The sequence below is a fragment of the Mytilus trossulus genome, chromosome 1 (assembly GCF_036588685.1).
Source record: "Mytilus trossulus isolate FHL-02 chromosome 1, PNRI_Mtr1.1.1.hap1, whole genome shotgun sequence".
Classification (NCBI taxonomy): Eukaryota; Metazoa; Mollusca; class Bivalvia; order Mytilida; family Mytilidae; genus Mytilus; species Mytilus trossulus.
The window spans coordinates 68,583,343-68,599,133 of record NC_086373.1 but is presented as its reverse complement, the minus strand read 5'-3'; the positions used below and the strand labels follow the sequence as shown (position 1 = coordinate 68,599,133).

At 32.7% G+C, this 15,791-nt stretch overlaps 1 protein-coding gene across 1 annotated transcript in view; it reads right to left on the bottom strand.

Moving 5' to 3' along the window:
- Window positions 1-15,791, bottom strand: part of LOC134683210 (reelin-like) — an 82,487-nt gene that overhangs the window by 36,655 nt on the left and 30,041 nt on the right. The window contains exons 18-34 of the mRNA XM_063542372.1: window positions 15,183-15,344; window positions 14,510-14,749; window positions 13,653-13,952; window positions 13,287-13,424; window positions 12,686-12,872; window positions 12,116-12,321; window positions 11,593-11,752; window positions 10,495-10,665; window positions 9,974-10,188; window positions 9,568-9,716; window positions 8,239-8,446; window positions 7,846-8,090; window positions 7,274-7,462; window positions 6,135-6,405; window positions 5,642-5,782; window positions 1,626-1,803; window positions 326-525 (exon numbers count right to left, since the gene is read on the bottom strand). Coding sequence (XP_063398442.1) covers window positions 326-525; window positions 1,626-1,803; window positions 5,642-5,782; window positions 6,135-6,405; window positions 7,274-7,462; window positions 7,846-8,090; window positions 8,239-8,446; window positions 9,568-9,716; window positions 9,974-10,188; window positions 10,495-10,665; window positions 11,593-11,752; window positions 12,116-12,321; window positions 12,686-12,872; window positions 13,287-13,424; window positions 13,653-13,952; window positions 14,510-14,749; window positions 15,183-15,344 — 3,360 coding nt within the window. The remainder of the gene's footprint in view (window positions 1-325; window positions 526-1,625; window positions 1,804-5,641; window positions 5,783-6,134; window positions 6,406-7,273; window positions 7,463-7,845; window positions 8,091-8,238; window positions 8,447-9,567; window positions 9,717-9,973; window positions 10,189-10,494; window positions 10,666-11,592; window positions 11,753-12,115; window positions 12,322-12,685; window positions 12,873-13,286; window positions 13,425-13,652; window positions 13,953-14,509; window positions 14,750-15,182; window positions 15,345-15,791) is intronic.

Here is a 15,791-nt window from a genome sequence, read left to right as displayed (position 1 = left end):
TGTCAAATGGGAAGCATTATAAATATCCTTCACTAAATTTGTCCTCAGGTTTTGTATTGATTTTGCAAGTAATATAAGCACATGTTAAATTATTGTTCTTTCATCTATTTTCCTGGGTATCAATTAGTGTGTATTGAGGAAAACCTACATATTTTCGAAAATATCTATTCTGTGTTTTGAGAAAAACCCTGCATAAAAAGCCTACAGAAAATTTGAAATTTGTTGAACATTTGAATTTGTGGATAACATGTGCCGTCCAAAACTGGTATCCTACAAATAATAATGAATTCACAGTACCTTTTTTTTATTCCCCTTCAATACCTACTTTGGTTCAGACTGATTTCTGTAATTGATTTCCTTCAGCAGATTCCAGGTTATTCCACCATTGATTGAATATTGGAGCAGGACACTCTCTGATCTTGGCCAGAATTTTTCATTACCATTACAACCATATTTAAAGTAAAATTCTACAGCTTGTAGCATGCTGGAATCAATGTCTCTACTCACAGCTAATCTCATGTTCTCCTAAAAGATATAAAATTTTATTAAATAATGTATACTGCACTGAACAAAGTTTAATGTTTATTTTTGTATTAAAGTCGTAATTCATGGCCATATTTTGGCAAAGTAAGCATGGTCTTTTGAAAATCTTGGCTCAAAATTTGTAGGTATAATATGTTGCTGAAGCTTTGCAACTCAAATAAAAAAGGAGTTTCAATGTCTCGCTTGTGCCACATATTTTATCTACATTTTAAGGGGCAAATAACTTCTATTTTTTTACAATGATCTTAGAACAAGAGTGCACCCGCTGAAATGTCTCACCTTCTTTACTAGTCATTGATAATATGTTGATAGTCCTAAATATACACATAAACTTAACATGATCCAAGAAAATGAGGTCACGGTCATATTAAAAAACAAGAAATACATGTACACCTTCTAATCATTCAATACACTAAATATGATTGATCTATTGCTTATAGTTTCTAAGAAACAGATTTAACCTAGAAAACTAAACATTGACCAATGAACCATGACATTCAGGTCAAGGTCAGATGAACCATGCCAGGCAAACATGTACAGCTTACAATCCTTCCATGCAACTAATATAGTTAAACTAGTGCTTATAGTTTAAGAAAAACAGCCAAAAAAGTATGAAGCATCCAGGTCTTCCACCTTCTAAAATATACAGCTTTTAAAAAGTTAGCTAACGCCGCCCAATCACTATCCCTATGTTGAGCTTTCTGAGAAAAAAAAATTGCAGGCTCGACAAAAATGAAGGCTTGAGAGTGCTAACAATGCAATTTTCTATATAACTAATATTTCAAAGGGCCATAAATCTTTAAAAAAAAAGTTGATTGACACTGATTTTGAATTTGTCCGAGACATTATTAGAAGCTATAGTATTGTAAGCGTTGTATAATCATGACACATCATAGTTTGTATGTGTTTAGCACATGGTTGCTAACTAACATGCCTTTGGCTTCATGAACACTCCTTTTTTGGTCATAATGCACAGAAATCAGACAAATTTCCCCAGAATGCTAGAAAGTTGTTCAGTTTGAGTATTGCTGCTGACAGGTAAAGTCATACATTAGTTACAAAATATGACCTATTGAACTTACCTCAGTAAAAGTCATTGCATTTCCACTGACCACAGTTCCACAAAGTTTAGTATTACCTCCTCCATACAGTTCTAACCAGTTATCTTTCCTTGGTGTGTCTGTGTTAAAATCATCTCTCAAAATAGCAGGTAGTGGCTCTGATGGAATACAGGCTGGACCAGAAAATCCAGGGTCACAACTATAAAATTATTCTATATCCTTAATTTTCAAACTGCTATGACATAACTAAATATTTTTTGTATCTATTACTTTTTTGTGGTGAATTAGAAAGATTATTTATGATAGGTGTTGTAAATGTGTGTATTGGTTTTTTCCAAGTAAAGAAATATTGTTAAACGGAGAGCACATATCTACTCTACAAATTCATATCGTCACCACAGGGATTCGAACCCCTGTCGTCTACGTGACAGTCAGTGCGTTAACCCATTGAGCCAAAGAATCGATTCCCTAGCTCAGTTGATTAAGACTGGCTTTATATGTTCTACCTGTACTTAGGGGAAGCAACCCTACTACACTATTCCCCAACCACAAGTCATCATATCTTTATATATGACTCTAAACAACACAAACCCTGGCTATACTCAAGATAACCATCGTGGATTTTTTAGTCGGGCGCCAAATGTAACCAGAGAGCATGTATCTACTCTACAAATTCATATCGTCACCACTGGGATTCTTAGGGGAAGCAACCCCGCTACAATTGTATTAAGAGAGTTTATATGAGTTGTCAGAAGTTATTTCTAGTATTTAGTATATTGAATGAGTAATAAACGTACGTTTTATGTTATTGGATGTATCGATAACGTCATATATGGCGCAACTTTGTCATGTAATGTTCAGAACGTTACCGTTGGGTCAATATTTTAAGCGTGAACCTGAAAGTGTACATTTATGAGTTTTTAACTGGAAGAATTAATATGTCTAGATATGTTTATTTATAAGAGTGTATGATTATAAGCATTTTGAGTCGAGGACTCCTATATTTTATGTCAGCGTTTGATGTTATGTTTTTCTTTCTGCTTAGAATATTTACTTCTGGTAATTTGAAATAAATACCAGTGCAACGTCACGTTTGTCGGTCTTTGCTGTGTTAACATTTGGCTTGCAGCAAGGCTCATCCCGGGGGTTCCTAGAGGTAAGAAGCAGCTCATTTAGCTGTATGCCTCGCATTTTATTATACGACCGCAAATTTTGAAAAAATTTTCGTCGTATATTGCTATCACGTTGGCGTCGTCGTCCGAATACTTTTAGTTTTCGCACTCTAACTTTAGTAAAAGTTAATAGAAATCTATGAAATTTGAACAAAAGGTTTATGACCACAAAAGGAAGGTTGGTATTGATTTTGGGAGTTTTGGTCCCAACATTTTAGGAATTAGGGGCCAAAAAGGGCCCAAATAAGCATTTTCTTGGTTTTCGCGCTATAACTTTAGTTTAAGTTAATAGAAATCTATGAAATTTTGACACAAGGTTTATGACCACAAAAGAAAGGTTGGGATTGATTATGGGAGTTTTGGTTTCAACAGTTTAGGAATTAGGGGCCAAAAAAGGGCCCAAATAAGCATTATTCTTGGTTTTCGCACAATAACTTTAGTTTAAGTTAATAGAAATCAATGAAATTTAAACACAATGTTTATGACCACAAAAGGAAGGTTGGTATTGATTTTGGGAGTTTAGGTCCCAACAGTTTAGGAATTAGGGGCCAAAAAGGGACCCAAATAAGCATTTCTCTTGGTTTTCGCACCATAACTTTAGTATAAGTAAATAGAAATCTATGAAATTTAAACACAAGGTTTATGACCATAAAAGGAAGGTTGGTATTGATTTTGGGAGTTTTGGTCCTAACAGTTTAGGAAAAAGGGGCCCAAAGGGTCCAAAATTAAACTTTGTTTGATTTCATCAAGAATTGAATAATTGGGGTTCTTTGATATGTCGAATCTAACTGTGTATGTAGATTCTTAATTTTTGGTCCCATTTTCAAATTGGTCTACATTAAGGTCCAAAGGGTCCAAAATTAAACTTAGTTTGATTTTGACAAAAAATTAATCGGTTGGGTTCTTTGATATGCTGAATCAAAAAATGTATTTAGATTCTTGATTATTGGCCAAGTTTTCAAGTTGGTCCAAATCGGGGTCTAAAATTAAACATTGTTTGATTTCATTAAAAATTGAATAAATGGGGTTCTTTGATATGCCAAATCTAACTGTGTATGTAGATTCTTCATTTTTAGTCCTGTTTTCAAATTGGTCTGCATTAAAGTCCAAAGGGTCCAAAATTAAACTTAGTTTGATTTTAACAAAAATTGAAATCTTGGGGTTCTTTGATATGCTGAATCCAAACATGTACTTAGATTTTTGATTATGGGCCCAGTTTTCAAGTTGGTCCAAATCAGGATCTAAAATATTATATTAAGTATTGTGCAATAGCAAGTCTTTTCAATTGCACAGTATTGCACAATGGCAAGAAATATCTAATTGCACAATATTGTGAAATAGCAATATTTTTTTTTAATTAGAGTTATCTTTCTTTGTCCAGAATAGTAAGCAAGAAATATCTAATTGCCCAATATTGTGAAATAGCTATATTATTTTTTAATTGGAGTTATCTTTCTTTGTCCAGAATCAACTCAAATCTTTGTTATATTCAATGTATATTCACTTTTTACTACCAACTGATAAATTAAAATAATCTTTACCATTCAGTGATAACAAGCAGTTTTTTTACATCTTAATATTTTATGATGTATTTAAATGAGTAGTTATTGTTGCAAACTCCATTAGAAATTTAATTGAGATTAATTTGGAATAAGGGAAAGGGGGATGTGATTAAAAAAATTGGGTTAAATTTTCTCATTTGAAATGAAAAATTTTGACATAAATTTTTTTTTTGAGAGGATTAATATTCAACAGCATAGTGAATTGCTCTAATAGAAAACAAAAATTTTAAGTTCATTAGAACACATTCATTCTGTGTCAGAAACCTATGCTGTGTCAACTATTAAATCACAATCCAAATTTAGAGCTGAATCCAGCTTGAATGTTGTGACCATACTTGCCCCAACCGTTCAGGGTTCAACCTCTGCGGTCGTATAAAGCTACGCCCTGCGGAGCATCTGGTATTATTTGTAAGGACCATAATTTAGAGGTAAGAAGCAGTGCAGATAGCTGTATGCCTTGCATTATTCATATTGTCATTGTAATATTTAAGATAATCCCGTTTTGCCCGTATGAAAATACAAGAGAAAGAATATTATTTTAGTAGTTTCACCCTGTATGTTTATTATATATTGTACATGTATTGAAATATATTGACAGTTCTAGATGTTTAATAAAAAACGTATCATTTTTACTTTTGACTATTTATTCACGCTACCAAGAGAGAACAGAAAACAGAATTGACCGTTGTACTTATTTATTCCCCCGTGTATTGACTAGTTTTGTGAGATAATTCGTATTTGCTGCCTTTTTAACTATACATAAACATAGCAAGAAGCAAAAATTACGACAACAGGTATACAAATAATTTTTTGCTTTATTCATATAGCATACAAATATAGTCTCCTGCCATCCTCCTTACATGTTGAGTAATAGGTATGTATTGTAAAATTGATGTTAATTTTGTGGTCCTGTCTGTGGTATTTTTAGTCCTGTTCTTACATATGCATTAATACATACATTTATTTCTTATAACAATGCGTGTATTTTGAACTGACATCAAGGTATGTGCATTCATTATAAAGATATACATTGTACTACAAAATAAGTATTACTATCCAACACTACTATGGTTAAAGTCCCACTATTCTCAAGTCATCAATTGTTTCAATTTGCCTGTCATGGATGAAGATTTTTCTGGAGTTCTGATTACTGATTACAGAGCATGAACACAAAACTTTTCTGATGTATACCAATTATTTACCTTGCTTCATATTTTTAAAATACTTGATGATCATGAAAACACAAACACATTATTAAAGTAAGATCTGTCCCTAGCAAGTGTTTTTCCACCTGAATACTTACATACATTGATCATCCCTACAATAACCATGACCAGAACATAACCAAGGACAACCAGTACCAAGATATACATTATCCAGGGCCCAAACATGTCCTCTGGGAATAGAACTGCTTTGCTTCCATCTAAATCTTGTAGTTGGAGACCTGAAATATAAAATGGTTAGTTTTAAAACATGTTATCTTTGAAGCCTTTTTCATATATACTGTGGCATATGTGTTATCAAATATTGATAAAAAGTTTGTTCAACATAGAGCAGTTACTTTCAACATTCCATAAATTTAAATTTCTGTAAACAGGTTGGAAATAAAAGTACATGCTATAGATTTGATACCTACTAGCTTTATAAAAACACATATTGAACAATTAAATGCTAATAAATTTTGACCGTCAAACAAATGTCTAAAGAAAAGGGCCAACTACATGAAAAACAAACATGTGAAAGCCATTTCAAACTAAAAAAATTGATCATCAACATCAATTGGTAAAACAACATACACAGCACCAGCAGGTAGGTATGTTGTTACTCGTGTCCAGTTCCTGTGCTGGTCTGACATGTATTCACTACTAAGATGATATCCTGTACACTCAAACTTGGGAGGGGCACACTCCTCTATCACAGGTCTCCAAGTCTGTCCCATGTCTATAGAATACTCTAGCATTACACCGTACAAATTGTCATACAGGGAGTCACATCCCATGGCTATGTCGAACTGAAGGAATGTTGATGGTGTCACATGGAGGTCCTGTGTTGAGGCAAATCTTAAACCTGAAAAAAAATACAAGGATTTCATTATTTTTTATCTTAAACCTGAAAAAAAATACAAGGATTTCATTATTTTTTCTCTTTTATTTTTCTATCAGTTGTCAAATCTAACTACACATGCAGCAAGACTATTTCAACATTTTTTTCAAAACAGTGAAATGTGTACCATAAATAAAATTAACCCTTTTTTTCATTCCTGTTTTACCTCTAAAACAGTTCTTTCTGTAATCTTATAGTCTTTATTTGTTTACATACCTAAGGTGTAATACCACCATTTATTTTCCCCTATAAGTCTTTGTTAAATTTTCATATTTTTTTTAAATTGTGCAGAATTTATCTTTGCATGAGTCCAGGTTAATCCTGTACAGTACTATAGATAAAATGTCATTGCATTTAAGAAAATAACCATCACTGGAAGATTACCTATAAAATTTTCATCCCTTTTTCCCCTGTGTACAAGCATTAGTAGCCATGTAACATCAAATTTTCAAAATATTCTATAGAAAAACCAAATAAAAAAATAATGGTGCTTTGAAACACCTTAGATATGTTTATGGGTCAGAATTTTTTTAATGCAATAAAATGTAGGATTTATTTCGTACAACTGTCATATTCAATTGAAATTTTATTTTTTATTTTTACTATAAAGGGTACCATACTATGATTTGGTGATATTACACCCTAATTGCTCACCACAAGATTGATACAATGATTTTAATATGTGTTTCTCTACTTATTCCCAAAACGTTGCCTCTAGACTAATGTAGTAATCCCTACTAGATACACAAGAAATCTTTTTAGCCTAGCATGATGGATTTTTACACATTTGTATCATGTATGACTTGGCTGAATAAAAATGACCTGTACATACCTGTGTCTCTACTGAACTCCAAAGCATTGCCACCAGACTGACATGATGACCTTGCCACTGCACTCTCAGCCTGTAGCCATTTATATGGATCTGGCATCATCATATTGAAATCATCATAGAAAGTTTTAGCATTGGTTTCATTTACACCAACAATTACACTGTCAATACCCCATTCTGCTCTCCCCAATCCTAAATAATAGAAAGATCTTCAGATTAATAAACCAGTATGCTTCATACATTCAAACATTGATTCTCACAAAACAATTAAAAAATAATAGCTCTATTTCACATCATAATTTCAAATAATACCTAAGCTTCCATCAGATTCAAAACTATAAAACGCAAACAAATCAGTAATTATTAGTGCGACACTCTCATTGTTAAGTATAAAAACAATAAAAACATTATATAAGGTAACAATGGGACAAATTTTATCTAATAACTTTGAAGGAAATAGTGTCAATTTTTTTTTCACCAGTGAAATCCAAAACAAGTCACTAGCAATATGCATGTTCTTAATTGCTTTTTATCCTTGGAACATAACTTTTTCAAGCTCTTAATTGCTTATTTACCTCCATAACCTAAAGGCTGCCAAAATCTGATAATAGTGTGATCTGTTTTGGCATCAGCTGGTAAATCTAATGTCACAAACTCTTTTGTTGTATTGTAAATCCTAGGCTCCACCATCTTCAGAACAGTCCATGTAATTTCATTGTCTGTGGAATAGTCCACTATGACACCTTCATTCCTATTGCTAGGGTCTGTACAACTAAAGGATCCATCATTACCTCCTATCTTAATTACAAACTGTAACATTCTAAAAGAAAAATTGTGACCTCATTTTAGCTGTTTACAGAATAGCAAATTCAAACCTTTATAACTGAATGCTGATAAATAATGTCTATCCTAATAAGTACGTTAAGGACCTTTGTAAAATATATTATCAGACATACTAATACAAATACCTTAGAAATGTAGTATTGAGTGGTTTAGTGACAGCTTCTCTGGTTCCATCCTCACTAAAGTACAAAGCATTCCCATGATCCACAACACCACACTTCAGACCTAAACTGCCACCAAGGATACGTCTCCAGCCATTAGAAGGATCATGGTGGTTATCAAACCAGTCAAATAGACCGTACTGGGTAACTGAAGTGTCTTTACATGTAGGTCCTTCAAAATGAAAAGGTTTTATCATTACAGACATATGAATCAAAAGCTCCTATAATATAATGAGTTCCACTGAAATCTAATTATCATATATATTGCACTCGTTGCTTGTCAGTAGCATTAGTCATCTAATGTCCTTTACTTGTTGTCCTGAACATGCTTGAAATATTTGCCACTGGACAGTAAGCAATCAACAATCAATCAATCCTTTACATGTTTCGCAGATAAAAATGGTTGATATGGTCATTCAGTTTCAGTGTGTGACTTCTGAGTTTAATTTTTTCGAATCTCTTTCTATCAAATTTTATATTTCAACATTTCCAATTAACCTTTACAAAATATTTTAGACTTTGTAAATTAGTCTACTGCTTTTTCAAACATCAGACCTAAAAGTGTATAGTTAAGCTTATTATGAATTAGGTGCATCATAGTACTATTTTGAGGTGAACAATACCACATATTTTAGGGTTTGGAAACAGTCATATTTGCCAGTCTTGTCCTAAACTAAAAGTATTATGTCCTAAACATGTAATTGGAATTTAGGTCAAATTTCATTTTTCAACAGAAATAATTTTGGTCATTTCGTTGAGATCGAGTTTCAAAATCTCCATTTTGAACATATTTTTTGTTTTTATATTGATTTTATGTAATTAAACTGCCACTCCAGTAAAGTGTTATAATCCTGAGGGTCCTCCTAATAACTATATTAATGCCTCGAGAATTGGCTAATGATCGCTAATCTCTTTACCTGTGTTTTTAATATTCACACCTGGCTATTAATCACAAGCTCCAAAAGCTTATGTTCAGAATCGAAAGAAACGTAAGCAGTGACTGAGAAAATTATCGTTTTAAGTTATTAAAATCATTTTATTTTTTTACCTGTTGCCTTCCATTAATTGCTCTTGATCGAATTTAGGAAAATGGTAGAATAGATCATAAAGTAAATGCGATGCAACAGTGAAACAAGTTTGTTGATTCTACGAGTATGAGCATACTCATGCTGTAATGAGATTTTGACAATCTTTATTGAAAAGGGGCACCAACTTTTATATATGATATGTAAAAATGACTGAAATTAGGTGAAATAATTTCCGGATCCTTGCTGACATATTCTCAGTATTTACCTGTGAATCCATCCTGACATATACATCTGTTGTTTTCACATGTTCCTTGTCTATTACAATTCTCTGGGCATGGTGGTCCAATGTATACATCATTTAGAGCAAAACTAAAGGCATAACCACCTGGCTGCCACCAACGGAAAATCACTGGACTAAAACATATAATTAAAGAGGGTCTTATATCACCTATAGAAGAACATTTTACAATTTTACTGGACAAAAAATTATTTGACCCCCATTCATAGTTGAAATTCTAACCTGTCGCCCTTGGATCCTGATTATGTTTTATGGAAAAACCCTCATCCAGTGTACTATGTTCACATTAAAAGACTTTAACATAAACAGAAAGCCACCAAAAAAACCTGATATACATGAATTGATTTACTACCAATAATTATTTCATACTTACTGCATTGCTATGGTTTCTGAAACAGGTATAATAATGTTTTGCCAAGAACCATGGGGTCCTGAGTAGTAGATAGTCCCCTCTGTTTGTAGTCCATTACAGTCAGACTCCTGGTAACAAGGTTCATGGACCAACCTCCAGGTCTGGCCACCATCATGACTGTATTGTAACATAACTGGATGGTCCAAACGAAATTGTGTACTACATCCAACATTAATCTGTGAAGCAAAACAAGAAAAACATCACAACAAGCCAATACCAAAGAAGACACTGTAAATTTAGAAAAATTTAAAGATGTTTTTTTATCATTGGGAAATTAGCAGCTGGATAGGTTTCGAAAAAATAAGTCTTGCATTTCAAATTTAGATAGCATTATTGCATTTCAAATTTAGATAGCATTATTTACAGAGTATTCAAAATTTAGAAAATGAATGATAATATCTGCCTTCTTACACCATAATAAAATGAAGCCAATGTTATGATCAGCATTATGGATTAGCTACTCTTCTTGGTAGTGCACTTACCCTGAACTGAATAACGTCTCCTGTTTGCAACCGAAGATCTTTTGTGACAACTGATTTATCATTCTGTTGATTTGCTAGTATCAGGGTGTAATCTCTAGCTTGGCAATACTTCCCACGGACTCCTTCTGTGATTGTCAACCATTTTCCCGATTTAACAGGGTCTGCATGATTCTAACAAAAAAAGCAAATATTGTCATGAAATATATATACAGCTAGAACACACCTGTGATATCGCGGGTCCGTGACTGAATTAAAGTATATAACTATGTATGCCTTATTTTAGTATCGGTATTGTCATCTGATAAAGTCATGCCGATTATAAGATGCACAGTTTTCTCTGCTTTCAAAATCTTTCTGTTTGAACCCATCAACCTGGATCCTATCAATTATTTGTAATATTAATAATTTGGAAAACAAATAGTCTGAAATGGAGTATTTTTTACTCAACATTATACAGCAAAATTCTAAATACACTGTTTGTTGGTGCGCCTATCAGATGCGGAACGTACAGATAAGGTAATAGGTAACAGGTGAATATACTATCGGTATGGGTGTCGGACTCGATACGGAACTTCTTAATTATTGGCAATATTAATTACATGGAAAACAAAGGGGCCTGGAGTGGTGTCATTCCTAATCAACACCATTGTACTATATTAGTTATATATAAAGTTGTATTATTTGATTCATCGTTTATACGTGATGACGGCTGACAAATTTGACACCCTTATTTTAGTATTATAGATTACTCAGCAATTTCTTATTGAGAATACATATAAGAAAGGGAAGAAGAGGGTTTCATAAGGAATTTCTGAAAATTAATATCGAATCCTTTATTCCCATTTAATGTTATAACAAAATCTTGAATTCCAGTGAATTATAGGGTCCTTCTGTCGCTCATATGTCAATCCTTTAAGTCACTTAAAAGAGTTATCATTGGTTCTAGGTGTTTTTAAGCATTATCATAAAATTCTATGACAGTGACCATTTTGAATTTCACAGCTGCTTCACTACAATTTAAAAGTTAGTTCCAAAAGATCATTTATCATAAAATTGTATTCAAAATGACAATAAATAATGTAATCAATTTATACAAACATTGAAGTTATCTTGAAGACTTCTCATTCTCTCATAACTTCCAATCCTGATTTCATCAACAGCCCACTGATCTCTCCCAGCACCAGAATGCTTAACCTGCCATAATCGAAATTTGGTCCTTGGTGACTTTGCCCCTTGTGGTAAGACATTGTGAACAAACCTGAAAAGAACAGAAAACAATTCATAAAGAGATTGTGTGATCATAAACCATAATTTCAAACAACGAATTTCACGACAAAATGTCCTCTTTTTTTTAGTCCATGTATTGTTGGTTTTTTGTCTGAAGGGATTTAACGACGAACTCTAATATTTTCTATTCAAAGAACTGATGAGAATGAAATGGCATTTAACATCACTTGATTAATATCTTTAGTCGAATCTCAACATCCCAATGGTCAATAACACTGAGGACATGTATTATCTTACCCTAAAACTTGATTAAGTCAGTGTGAAATGACTACAGTTTCTTATGACAAAGAATAGACAAGAATGTAAAGGAATTATTGTTTTTCACAGAACTTACTTGGACTGTCTATATTGTGATGGAACCATTTCTTGTATCAGATGCCATGTTGTACCTCCATCAACAGAATACTCCAATAGAATGCCCTCATCACGAGTCTCTGCACCACTGCAGTCAGGTAAATTACCTCCAATTCTGAGGTAAAACTCTATGTAATCAGCTGTCAAAGTGTTAAAGGCTTTAGTCTGTACCTCTCTAGCTCCTGCCTGACATCATAATAAATATGGTTTTAATTACATTATCAAATAAAGGGTCTTTCATTTTATATGTCAGAATGAACGAATTTGTTAAGGGTATTGCTTACAAGCTTTATTTCTTTTTTAAAATCTAGGTTTTGAATACTGGATTAAACAATGTCTTAATTTACTGCTAATTTACTGCCTTTACCAGGATATTTATAGAAAAATAAACATTACATTTATTGACTACTTGGGGTGAATTCTGGAAGTACATGATCCCTTATTTTCATTCCACAAAGAGCCCTTATCAGTACAAAGTTCCTTTGAATCTGAAACAAATCAATCAAAATCCCTTAATCTGTTCTTTTTCACTACCTCTTTCTTCACTTACCCCTGAGAAATACAACGTTTCTCCCGAGAACAAAGTTCCACATCCTTTATCTCCATTAGTGACTTCTCCTCCCCAGATATGTAGAAAGTCAGAGCTAGGTTCATATCTTATACCAAAGTCAGCCTGCATGGTAGAATCCATTGGAGCAGTAGGATTGCAATCTTCTCCAACGTAACCTTCATCACAACTGTAATGTTTCACATTGTAGACCAAAATATTAGAATGTTAAATGATGAAAATCTTCTTAGACAAAAAATATATCAATTTTGTAACATTATTTGGATTATTTACACCTTTATATGCAGTTTTTCAATCCATCTAAATTTTGTTGTTTAAAATACATTTAATACTTAGCTCATGCGAAACACTTCTTGAACTTAAAGCAACAGTCTGAGATATCAAATCTTCTTTAAAAGCACAGTAATATTTAAAACAGCTCGTTACGTAAGGAACATCTGTCAATTTTCTCTAAAATATTTAAGGTGAGAAAAGTTTTAACATGATAATAGCTTAGAACCTCTAACTGTTTGCTCTTACTTTTTTTCAAAATATAACTCGTACATTTAGGCAAAAGTGATGAATAATTCTCCAGTAGACTTACTGACAAACTCCCTCTATACACTTGCCATGTCCTCCACACATATTAGGACACTGCTGACCTATGTAGAGTCTGGATATACCCCAGGAATCTGTTGGTCCCCAATCTGACTGCCTTAGTCTAAATTTTGTCACTGGACCCCTAAAATATATCAAGAAAAAGGTCTATAGATGTCACCTGAATCAAAATTGGTACCATTTTTACATATTATTGAAAACGCATCTGCTATATGATCAAGGGACAACAAAGTTTTTCAGGTAAGATGAAATTGTTCTACAGCATTTGAACTGATGCAAAACAATACTTTTTTTTAATAACAGGTATGTAAAATTCAAGATACAATATGCAAACTAACTTTTTACAACTCACCATGTAGCTGAGGGCAGTGGAATGGTCACCTGACGCCACTCTGTGTATTGTGATGGATCGAATACTGTTCCTTTATTGTACTCTTCACAAGATGTAGGAGGCAGACATGGGTCTACAACCAGGGACCAGCTAAGACCATGGTCATCAGAATATTCTAGATAAATCTGGTTATTTCTTGTCATGTCATACATCAAATGACATCCCATCACAAGGTCAAACTGAATGATATATGAAGGTCCTATATGCATTGGTTCTGTCATCAGAAATCTAATATCCCCATCTTTTTTCTCTTCATAAAAACTGGAAAACATTTTTCAAAAGCTAAAATAAGACCTGTGATTATCATGTTATGACTATAGAAGTATGCAATGTTCATTTTAGCATTTTTACATTCAAATCACTAAAAGGTAAAAGTGGTACATAGCACTACAGGGAGACAACTGTAAAAGTCAGCTGAACATTTTAATCAAATTCTATTGTCAAAGATGTATTAAGCATCTCCATGATCAAAACTAGTGTTTGTCAAACTGCTATATATCCAATATAATTTTTCCAACAATGTGTGTGATTCAAGTTTTTTTATTTTTATATTTTTGTCAAAAGGTCAAAGTAAATATTTTGACAATATCTTATAAAATTAAACGAGCCAAATTAATTTTAATCCTGGTGTTTGGTACCATCTCAACTGAAAAATATATTTATAAATTACACAAATAAAAACACAAGGATCACATGTTCTGCAAACAACTAACTGAAAACTTTTAGCCTTTTTCTTAGATTTCATACATTTGTCTGCCTGTTGAATACCTTTGAATGAGAAAGATCAATTTAAGATTCAGCTAAATTTATCTACTTACTTGACACTTCTTCTCCCATCGCAGTAACCATCAGTTATTTGACCTTTATTGACAACCAAATGTTGTGTAGCATTAGTATCAGACTCTAATTCTACATCCAAGGTGTTGAATAAGTGGTGATTGAGACTTATTCCATCTATAGCCCATACATCATGACCCTGACCAGAATGATAGGGCTGCCACCATCGGAATCTACAAGATGATTTCCTAGCATTTCTCGGCAATAATACCATTTCTGACCTTTGAAAAAAGAAACATACAAATAAAACTCAGCAAGATTGATGCTACAATGCATGCACAACCGTGACTAGTTTTATTGGTGAATAAAGCATGTGGACAGGTAGATCAACATGCACAATGACGGATTACCAGCACTTTAAAAGTTTGGGTATGAATGTAGCATATCAAATAATCTGAGTGAAATTTTGTTTACTATTCAATCATCTTGATTTCATACTAATAGTATATAGATCAATACTTTTATTAAATAGTTTTACCAACAATCTTCAATGAAATATGATTGGCTTTCCATAACCGCTTGCCTTCTTGGAAGATAACATACTGAAAGAGAGTAACACTATTTCATTTTATAAAACATCAAAGACTGATAGAGGAAATAAATTTCTAAAAGCCATGCTAAAACAACATAACAGTAGATGACATAAAGACATACTTGGGTGACCTATATTGATTACTGCTAAATTCTTTAAGGAAGCTCCATGTCACTTCAGCATCACAAGAGAAATCCAAAATGACTGTCTCTGCTGGCCTGTCTGGTGGAGGACATGATGATGACATGGAATTACTCCCAACTCTGATGTAGAACTGTAAATATCTAAAAAAATATAAAAATCTAGTTTAACTATCAAGTTTCACACATAAAACTGTAAATACTATATATGAACATGTGTATTTAAAATTAGTTTGATTAGATTTTGTAATGCTACGAGTATAACAATGGGTATGTTTTTTTTTTTTTTTTTTTTTTTTTTTTTTTTTTTTTTTTTTTAAAATGCAGTGACATTCTGTATCTCCATATGGTTATTTGTTTTACTGAAAATGATGAGACAATCATTTATTATCTTTTTCTTTTGAGAAAAGGGTTTTTCATGAGAAAATAAATCTTCAATACAAATTTCCATTACTCTATCCTTCACAATACTACTACAAGAGTGCACACGCTGAAATGTCTCGCCTTCTTTACTAATCATAGATATTATGTTGATAGACCAAATATAAAGCTTTATTACAACTGTCACATAAACTCAACATTAACCAAGAA